This window comes from Choloepus didactylus, chromosome 4, assembly GCF_015220235.1.
Source record: "Choloepus didactylus isolate mChoDid1 chromosome 4, mChoDid1.pri, whole genome shotgun sequence".
Lineage (NCBI taxonomy): Eukaryota > Metazoa > Chordata > Mammalia > Pilosa > Megalonychidae > Choloepus > Choloepus didactylus.
In genome coordinates, this window is record NC_051310.1 from 175,031,212 (window position 1) to 175,041,933 (window position 10,722).

Consider the following 10,722-nt stretch of genomic DNA (forward strand, 5'->3'; position numbering starts at 1 on the left):
ACATAGTAATGCAGTAGAAAAATTTTCTCATGTTTTGTAAGCATACCATTACTTTTCCAAATTGGGAAGGCAGCCAGCCCTCAGTAGACTGTAATGAGGCATCAACCTGATTCATTTTAATATTATGGAATTATTTGTGTATTCTAGTAGTCAAGAAAATTATAGGTTTTTAGCAGCATCTTAAAGACTAAAATTATTTGTAGCTTATTTCATAGAAACTGGTTTCTGTGCAATTGATAAAAATAATTACAATTTATATTTTAGCATTAAAATTGCTAAAGTATTTTTTAAAGTGTTTCCGTGTGGCCCTACTTATTTCACATGAAAATGTGTTTTCATGTTTGTCCTAATTGCTTATTGAATTTATTGAAATTCTTTCATGACCACATACAAGAAAAAAGGAATAATTTATGATTTAATACCCATATATTTCCATTTAGAACTATAGGTTTCTGCAAAATAAATACATTATGATTGAATAGTAGGTAAAAGCCTATTATTTACTTGATGTAGTCATTCCTTCCCTCATTCTCTGTTTTTTAAATGCATTTTTGAGATCTATTCACACACCATAGCCTTCTCTATTTTTAAAATTAGGCTGAATTAAAATGAATTTTGTTTGAAGAATTTCAAGACAGTCTTTGATATAACTGGAAATATTTTAGAATAATATAAAAATCAGAATTGGAAATCTCTGGTTTGAATTTTAAATATGGTGAAAATTATATTACATGAAAAGTTTTGTGAAGTAAGGTTGATAAATTTTGAAATAGTTTCCCTCCTTTTTAAAAACGTATTAAGATATTAGAATTCCATAGGACAAAAATTGTGTCTAAAATTAATGATATTGCTTGTTTTCTCAATGTTATGAAGATTAATTTGTTAAATCAGATAATTATTCTCTTGTCAGTTTTTGAATATAAAGACAGGAATTGAAAGTTGTAAGCTAATGATTCATTAGGGCTGCAGTACAAGTGTTTGAACTTAAAAAATGTCTTTTTGCCAATCTCTTTGAACAGTGAGAAATGTCTATTCACCAAGGGGTTTTCCTCTTTATCTTCCCCCAAGAGCTGGATTTTACCCCCCACCCCCACATCTTGAAAGTCGAAGTGAGTTCCCTTCAGGGTTAATTCCACCTTCAAATGAGTCTACTACTGAACATCCAGAACCACAACAAGAAACTCGATAATATTTTTGGTGTCTCTTCAAAAGTAATTTTTACTTATCTCTCCTTTTCAGTTTAAGTAACTGCTGTTACTTAAGTGATTATACTTTTGCTCAAATTGAAGCTTAATGAAATGATCATTCTCAGGATATTATTTTGTAAATAAAGATGATTTAAATATGAATCTTATGAGTAAATTATTTCCATTTTATTTTATTCTAGATAGTATCGTTATTTTAATTTGATTTTGACACCATCACATAAATGATAATGGGAGTTTTATATACATAATCTTGCAGTTGGGGATGTTTTAAGCTCCAAAGCTTGTGTCTCTATGCCAAGAATTGTATTTACATTAGTTGTAGACATATGTGAAAGTAACTTTATGCTTAATTAAATTTTTAATTGGTTTAAAGATTTGTTTGACTTTTATAAAAAATAAAATCAGCTAGTTTTTCCATAAATGTGGCTCCATTCATTAGTTTTTTTTTCTTTCTACCATTAACTGTGAGGCTTAAAACTAATGCTTTCTATGGGTCTTTCTGATTCCATTATCCTACCAAAGATGTGCCTTCTTTCTCGCATATAAACATGGATGACCCAAAGCAACAGATTAGTACACCTTTAAAAATCAAAATTAATTATTTTTTTTGTGGGTTCCTAACTTTACTTAATATGTATTCTATCCCAAAATAAATGGTCAGTTTCTTACATTATCTTCACTTAGTTGCACAATCATCACTCTCAACTTTAAATAATTATCATAACATAATACATCCCAGAGCTAGTACCAGCTGCTAATTATTCATCCCCAGTATAAGTGTAGTGTTGGTAAGCTATTCCTTTTAAACATAGTTATTAATACATAATTGGTAATTTTTCTGTACCACTCTGTTGTTAACCCTCTGCACCAATGTCATATCTTATAAGTATATTATACTAACACTTATTTAGGTTTGTGGTGCTACTCTGTGGGTTACATGCTGTTAAAAAACTATTTACAAACATGTTTGCCCTCAGTGAGTCACTGATACTTACAAACTCATTAATGAACTATAGTCACACCTGACCGTTCCCGTACTATTAAGATCACCCTCATTTTCATGTCTGTACATATTAGATTATTGTTCCCCCTTCACTGGCTTCTGATTATCTCTAGGTCCCCTATATTCTACATTATAAGACATTTACTTTACATTTTTCACTGAATCCACATTAGTACCAAAATAAAATATCTCTCTTTTTGTGTCTAGCTTATTTCACTCAGCATTATGTCTTCCAGGTTCATCCATGTTGTCATGTGTTTCACAACCTCATTCCTTCTTACTGCTGCATAGTATTCCACTGTGTGTATATACCACATTTTGTTTATCCACTCATCTGTTGAAGGACACTTAGATTGTTTCCATCTCTTGGCAATTGTGAACAATATTGCTATGAACAGTGTGCAAATATCTGTTCATGTCACTGCTTTCAGATCTTCTCGGTATATACCGAGAAGTAAAATTGCTGAATCGTAAGGTAACTTGATATCTAGTTTTCTGAGGAACCACCAAACTGTCTTCCAGAGTGGCTGTACCATTATACAGTCCCACCAGCAATGAATAAAAGTTCCAATTTCTCCACATCCTCTCCAGGATTTGTAATTTCCTGTTTGTTTAATGGCAGCCATTCGTATTGGTGTGAGATGATATCTCCTTTTGGTCTTGATTTGCATCTCCCTAATAGCTAGTGAAGAGAACCTTTTTTCATGTTTTTTAGCCATTTTTATTTCCTCTTCAGAGAAGTATCTTTTCATTTCTTTTGCCCATTTTATAATTGGGCTGTTTGTACTATTATCGTTGAGTTGTGAGATCTCTTTATGTATGCAAGATACCAGTCTCTTATCAGAAATATGGTTTCCAAATATTTTTTTCCCATTGAGTTGGTTGCTTCTTTATGTTTTTGACAAATTCCTTTGAAGTACGGAAGCTTTTAATTTTAAGGTGTTCCTATTTATTTTTTCTTTCTTTGATTATGCTTTGGGTGTAAGGTTTAAGAAGAGACCTCCTAATACTAGGTCTTGAAGATATTTCTCCACATTATCTTCTAGTAGTTTTATGGTACTGTCTGTTATATTGAGGTCTTTGAATCACTTTGAGTTAATTTTTGTGTAGGGTGTGAGGTAGGGGTCCTCTTTCATTATTTTGGATATGGATATCTAGTTCTTCCAGCCCTATTTGTTGAAGATACTGTTATGTCCCAGTTCAGTGGATTTGGGGGCATTATCAAAAATCAGTCCACTGTGGATCTGGTGGTCTATTTCCAATTTCTCAATTTGATTCCATTGATCAGTAGGTCTGTCTGTGTGTCAATACCATGCTGTTTTGACTACTGTGGCTTTACAGTAAGCTTCAAGGTCAGAAAGTGTAAGTCCTTCCATTTCATTTTTCCTTTTTAGTATGGTTTTAGCAATTTGAGCCATCTTTCTCTTCCAAATAAATTTAATAACAAGCTTTTCCAAGTCTGCAAATTAGGTTGTTGGAATTTTGATTGGAATTGCATTGCATCTGTAGAACAGTTTGGGTAGGATTGAAATCTTAATGTTTAGCCTTCTTATCCATGAACAAGAAATATCTTCCCATCTCTTTAGTTCTCCTTTTATTTCTTTTTGTAAAGTTATGTAATTTTCTGTGTAGCAGTCTTTTACATCCTTGGTTAAGTTTATTCCTAGTTTCTTGATTTTTTTAGTTGCTATTGAGAATGGAATCTTTTTCTTGAGTGTCTCTTCAGTTAAGTCATTTCTGGTGTACAGGAACATTACTGACTTATGTGCATTAATCTTGTATCCGCCACTTTGCTGAATTTATTAAATAAGCTCAAGTAGCTGTGTCATCGATTTCTCAGGGATTTCCAAATACAAGATCATATCACCTGCAAATAATGACAGTTTCACTTCTTTTCCAGTTTGGATGCTTTTTATTTCTTTGTCTTGTGGGATTGCTCTGGCTAGAACTTCTAGCACAATTTTGAATAGTAGTGGTGACAGCAGGCACCCTTATAATGTTCCTGATCTTAGAGGGAAGGCTTTCAGTGTCTCACCATTGAGTACTATGCTGGCTGTGGGTTTTTCATACATGCTCTTTATCATTTTGAGGAAGTTTCCTCCAATTCTTACCTTTTGAAGTGTTTTTATCAAAAAAGGATGCTGAATTTTGTTAAATGCTTTTTCAGCATCTATTGAGATAATCGTTTGATTTTTTCCGTTTTGATTTGTTAATGTATTACATAGATTTTCTTATGTTGAACCATAACCCCATTTTGTCATTGTGTACATTTTTTTTAAGGTCTTTGGATTCAGTTTGCAAGTATTTTGTTGAAAATTTTTTTTTAACATCCAGGTGTTTGTGAATTTTCTAAGTCTCTGATGTTTATTGACTTCTATTTGTATTCCATTGTGGTCAGAGAATGTGCTTTGAATAAATTCAGTTTTTTAAAATTTCTTGACACTTGTTTTGTGTCCCAGCATATGGTCTATTCTGGAGAAAGATCTGTGATCACTATAGAAGAATGTGTGTCCTGGTGATTTGGGATGTAATGTTCTATATATGTCTGTTAAATTTCTCTATATCTCTCTCTTTCTTTGTTTCTCTGTCGGTAGGGCTCCCTTTAGTATCTGAAGTAGGGCAGGTCTTTTATTAGCAAAAACTCTCAGCATTTGTTTGTGAAAAATTTAAGCTCTCCCTCAAATTTGAGGGAGAGTTTTGCTGGATAAAGTGTTCTTGGTTGGCAGTTTTTCTCTGTCAGAATTTTAAATGTCATGCCACTGCCTTCTTGCCTCCATGGTGGCTGCTGAGTAGTCACTGCTTAGTGTTATATTGTTTCCTTTGTATGTGGTGAATTGCTTTTTTCTTGCTGCTTTCAGAACTTGCTCCTTCTCTTCAGTATTTGACAGTCTGATCAGAATATGTCTTGGAGTGGGTTTATTTGGATTTATTCTATTTGGAGTTTGCTGGGCATTTATGCTTTGTGTATTTATATTGTGTAGAAGGTTTGGGAAGTTTTCCCCAACAATTTCTTTGACTACTCTTTCTAGACCTTTACCATTCTCTTCCCCTTCTGGGACACCAATGATTCTTAAATTTGGACATTTTATTTTATCTATCATATCCCTGAGATGCATTTCAATTTTTTCAATTTTTTTCCCCATTCTTTCTTTTGTTCTTTCATTTTCTATTCGGTGGTCCTCGAGGACACTGATTCTTTGTTCAGCTTCCTCTAGTCTTGTACTGTGAGTATCCAAAATCTTTTTAATTTCGTCAGCAGTTTCTTTTATTTCCATATGATCACCTATTGTTTTATTTACTCTTGCAAGTTCTTCTTTATGCTCTTTTAGGGTCTTCTTCATATCCTTTATATCCTGTGCCACGCTCTTCATGTCCTTTATATCCTGTGCCATGCTCTTGTTGTTTGTCTTCAGTTCTTTGATTAATTGCTCTTTTGATTTGGGTGTTTTGGTTTGGGTTCTCCATATTGTCTGGTTTTATCATGTGCTTTAAAATTTTCTGTTGTTTTTGGCCTCTTGGCATTTGCTTTACTTGATAGGGTTCTTTCAGGTTATGAGAAACACCAATCTCTAATTTGTCAGATCTACAGCTTGGTGGTGCACACTTTCTTTAACTAGCCAGCAGATGGCATCCGTGAGTCACCTATTCCCCTCAAGTCAGTTCTCCCCAACTTTGTCTTTGTGGTGTGTGGGGGTCTGATTCTTGTGCGGTTCAATTGGTGCACCAAGTTTGGGTGTGTTGTTGGTGCTGTCCACCCTGAATGTGGGGCATGTGTCTGAGTGGTTAGGGAGGCAGGGCAGCTTTAATCATCCAACCTCTCAGGTGTTCCTGGAGATTTAAGGCTGTTCCAAGAGTCTAAACCTTCATTTCAGTCTCGCCACTGATTGTCTTTGCCGCTGACCCACAAGTCCTTGGTATCGGCGTAGGGTCCCTGGGATTTCCAAGCAGGTCCCCCTTCCCAGCCGTGCTCTTCCAGGACCTCTGCTGAGGTGAGGGAAGGCTGTGCCATGTCACAAGTGTGCGCCGGCCCTCCAGGGAAGCCCTGGGCTGTCGGGCCATGCAGGGGCATTCCCAGCCTGCTATAAAGATGGCTGAAGGGGGTGTGTTAATTACCCCCTTTTCGCACAGCTCCGCCTTCCTGGATCTGGGACAATTAGCTGTGGGTGCACTAAAGGCCACTGTCCACGGCCGATATTGTGGCGTGTGCGCCGTGCTGTGAGAAACACTCCCTGTCACACTGGGACCCTTGGTGAGACTGTGGGCTGTGGCTCTGGCCCCGGGCAGGAGCGTCCCCAGCCCGCCAGGAAGATGGCTGCAAAGGGCGCAGTTTCTTTCTCCTTTTAGCTCCCCTGTGCCCTCCTGGCTCTGAGACAGTTAGCAGCAGGTGCAGGAGGGGCTATCTTCCATGTCAGATATTGAGGCATTCGCAAGGCCTGCTCCTGCTGCACTTCACTGCACGGTTCTTGCTGCCATATCCACAGCTGCTCCCGGGTCTTTTTTTTTTTTAAAAAAAAAAGAAGTAGTAGTCTGTCTTGAAATGCCAACCCATGGTTTCCCCACACTGCAGCATGGCCACCGGACTTTCAGCCGGCTCACTCATTCGTTTCAGAATGTAGACTCCCGGTTTCACCAAATGCATGGTCCCTGTGGATTTAGCAGACTTTGTCTGGCCGGTGCATGGCTGGAACTGGTGCTCTGGGTCACTTTCTGCTTTTTATCTAATATTTTTCACAGAGGTGTTTTTTTGCCCTTTCTCACCTAGCTGCCATCTTAGGTTCTCCTCCCCATTAGTTCTTTGATTTTAGCTCTTTCTTCCTTTTTAATGTAGGTATTTAGAGCTATAAATTTCCCCCTTAGTACCGCCTTCACTGCATCCCATAAGTTTTGAAATGTTGTGTTCTTGTTTTCGTATGTCTCTAGATATTTGACAGTTCCTCTGGCAGTTTTGTCTTTGACCCAGTGCTTAGGAGTGTGTTGTTTAACCTCCAGATATTTGTGAATGTTCTAGATCTTTCATTGCTGTTGACTTCTAGTTGCATCCTGTGATGGTTAGGTTCATGTGTCAACTTGGCCAGGTGATAGTACCCAGCTGTCTGGTCAAGCAAACACTGGTCTAACAATTGCTGTGAGGATGTTTGTGGCTGGTTAATAAACCAACAGGCTGGTTTATTAAATCATCAGTCAGTTGACTGCAGCTGTGACTGATGACTCACCAAAGGGCATGTCTTCCACAATGAGGGAATTCAGTTGTCTGGATTTAATCCAATTAATCAGTTGAAGACTTATAAGCAAAACAGATAGAGGACCTTCACTTCTTTGGCTGCCCAGTGAAGCATTTCCTGAGGAGTTCATTGAAGTTGCTGGTTTGTTCCTGAGTCCATTGAACACGTTTGTTGAAGATTCCAGTTCATTTCCTGAGGAGTTCGTCGAAGTTGCTGGTTCGTTTCCTGAGGAGTTCATCAGACATCTTCCTTGGAGTTGACAGTTTGCTGACTGCCCTACAGAATTTGGACTCGTGCATACCCACAGTTGCGTGAGTCACTTTTATAAATTTGATAGTCAGAGACACCTCTCATTGGTTCTGTTTCCCTAGAGAACCCTAACTAATACATATCCATTGTGGTCAGAGAATGTATTTTGAATAATTTCAATCCTCTTAAATTTATTGAGGCTTGTTTTGTGCCCCAGCATATGATCTATCCTGGAGAAATTTCCATGAACACTAGAGACGAATGTGTATCCTGTTACTTTGGGATGTACTGCTCTATATATGTCTGTGAAGTCTAATTTGTTTATCACATTGTTTAGGTTCTCAATTTCCTTATTGGTTCTGTCTGTTGCTCTATCTATAGGAGAGAGTGATGTATTGAAGTCTCCCACAATTGTGGAAACATCTTTTGCCTCCTTCAGTTTTGCCATTTGTCTCATGTACTTTCAAGCACCTTGATTGGGTGCATAAACATTTATGATTGTTATTTTTTCTTGGTGAATTTTTGCATTTATTAGTATATAGTGACCTTCTTTGTCTCTTATGACAGCCTTTCATTTAAAGTCTATTTTATCTGAAATTGGTATTGCTAACCCTGCTTTCTTTTGGCTGTAGCTTGCATGGAATATTGTTTTTTCTATACTTTTACTTCAATTTCTTTGTGTCGCTGTGTCTAAGATGAGTATCTTGTAAACAACATATTGATGGTTCATATTTTTTAATCCTTTCTGCCAATCTATATCTTTTAATTGGGGAGTTTAATCCATTCACATTCAGTGTTATTACTGTGAAGGCAGTTCTTGAATCAGCCATCTTATCCTTTAGTTTTTGTCAGATTTTTTTCCCCTCTCTCTCTTTATTTCCTTTAAGGTACCCTTACCAAATCTCTTCAGTTCTGTGCGCTTCTCCAGATCTCTCTCTTTTTTTTTCCCTCAGTTAGTAGAGCTCCCTGTAGTATTTCTTGTAGGGCGGGTCTATTACCAAATTCTCTCAGCATTTGTTTGTCTTTGAAAATTTTAAGTTCTCCCTCAATTTTGAAGGAGAGCTTTGCTGGATAGAGAATTCTTGGCTGGCATTTTTTTCTCTTTTAGTATTTTAAATATGTCATAGCACTGCCTTCTTTCTCACCTCCATGGTGCCTGCTGAGTAGTTGGCACTTAGTCTTATGTTGTTGCCCTTATATGTGGTGAATTGCTTCTCCCTTGCTGCTTTCAGAACTTTCTCCTTCTCTTCAGCATTTGATAATCTGATCAGAATATGTCTTGGAGTGGGTTTATTTGGATTTATTTTATTTGGAGTTTGTTGGGCATCTTTGATTTGCACATCTATATCGTTTAGAAGGGTTGGGAAGTTTTCCCCAATAATGTTTTTGATACTCTTCCTAGTGCTTTACTCTTCTCTTCCCCTTCTGGAATACCAGTGATTCATAATTTGTGCACTTCATGTTGTCCATCATTTCCTTGAAATCCATTTCAAATTTTTTGATTTTTTTCCACCATTCATTCTTTTGTGCTTTCACTTTCCAACACCCTATCCTTGAGTTTGCTAATTCTTTCCTCAGCCTCTTCAAATCTGGTATTATGTGTCTCAAGAATCTTTTTAAGTTGGTCCATAGTATCTTTTATTTCCATAAGATCTATTTTTTTTATTTACTCTTGCAAATTCTTTATGCTCTTCTTCATATCCTTTATATTCTGAGCCATGATATTGATGTTTGTGTGTACTTCTTTGATTAATTGCTCCAAATTCTGTGTCTACTCTGGCTTTTTATTTTGGGCATTTGGGTTATCTGTATCTTCTGGTTTCTTCATATGCTTTATAATTTTCTATTGTTTTTGGCCTCTTGGCATTAGCTTATCTTGATAGGGTTCTTTTAGGGTGTGCAGACTTATTTGAACATTTATCTATAATTTGGCAGAGCTACAACTTTTTGGAGTGCACTTTCCCGGGCCTACCAGCAGATGGTGCTCCTGAGACACATCTTACCCTCAAGCCAGTTCTCCTCAACTTTGTCTGTGCACTGAGTGGGGGTCCAAACCATTCGAAGGTCCAATCTGTGAAGCAATTTTCTGTATGCACTGGGGAACGTCAGTCCTGTGGGGCGAGGGACATGCCTTGTGTAGTTTGGCAGGGAGTCTGCTCCAGGACACAGTGCTTCTGGCTGTGTGCTGCGGGTAGAGTACTCTGGGGCTGTAGAGCTGCTTGTCTCACCGTCCAGCTCAGTTGCCCCACAATCCCTCACTGCCTATGAGTCGCTGGGGTTGGGGGAGGGTCCTGTCACTTCCTACAGCACCCTGACCCCTAGTCTACCCACACAATGAGCTTCCTTGGAGGATGAGTGGATGCCAACACAGGCCCAGAATCCCAAATTTCCTCAAGGAGGCTCGTGGCCACGGGCTGTGAAGGGTTGTCTCCCAGCCAGCTGCAAAATGGCTGCATGGGGCATGAAGACTCCCCTTTCCACGATCATATACCTACTCCAACAGTCAGTCCCTGGCTTGGGGGCTCCTGGCCATGGGACTGTGAAGTACCCATGCCAGGTACTAAGGAGTGTGCCCAAGGCATGGAAAGTCACTCCCCTTCTGTTATCAGCCGGCTCCAGCTGCCTGTTCCTTGGCAGCTTTCTGGGCCGAACACTCTCCTGTCTCTAAATGGAGCCCCTCAGTTTCTCCAAGTGCACACTCACTATGGGTGTAGAAGTCCCTGCCCAGGCAGTGGAACCCTGGAACTGCTGTTCTGGAGCACTTTCTGTCCTATATCTAGTGTTTTTGATGGAGGAGAATTTTGCTCTATCATAATCTGCCATCTTGGGTCCTCCAAAGTTGATTATATTTTAAAGAAAAACAGAATATTGTGTAATGGTGAATATCAGAATTTGGATCTTCTTAGGTCAATAACTGGTTTTCTGTATAGTTTTCTTTTTTCCTTTTTTTTCCCCTTCATTTGTAAGATAATGACTTTTCTGTGAGGAATGTTGAGATTTATTACAGGATAACTGTATTGAATCAGTGTGTCATCATTTT

At 38.0% G+C, this 10,722-nt stretch overlaps 1 protein-coding gene across 13 annotated transcripts in view; it reads left to right on the forward strand.

The window, feature by feature from the left end:
• The window catches only part of MIA2 (MIA SH3 domain ER export factor 2), a 122,369-nt gene extending 120,789 nt beyond the window's left edge, over positions 1–1,580 (forward strand). For all 13 annotated transcript variants that reach the window (XM_037834889.1, XM_037834885.1, XM_037834887.1 and 10 more), the window contains one exon: positions 1,020–1,580. In XM_037834889.1, coding sequence (XP_037690817.1) covers positions 1,020–1,189 — 170 coding nt within the window. In that variant the 3' untranslated portion in view covers positions 1,190–1,580. The remainder of the gene's footprint in view (positions 1–1,019) is intronic.
• Positions 1,581–10,722: the final 9,142 nt, after the last annotated feature.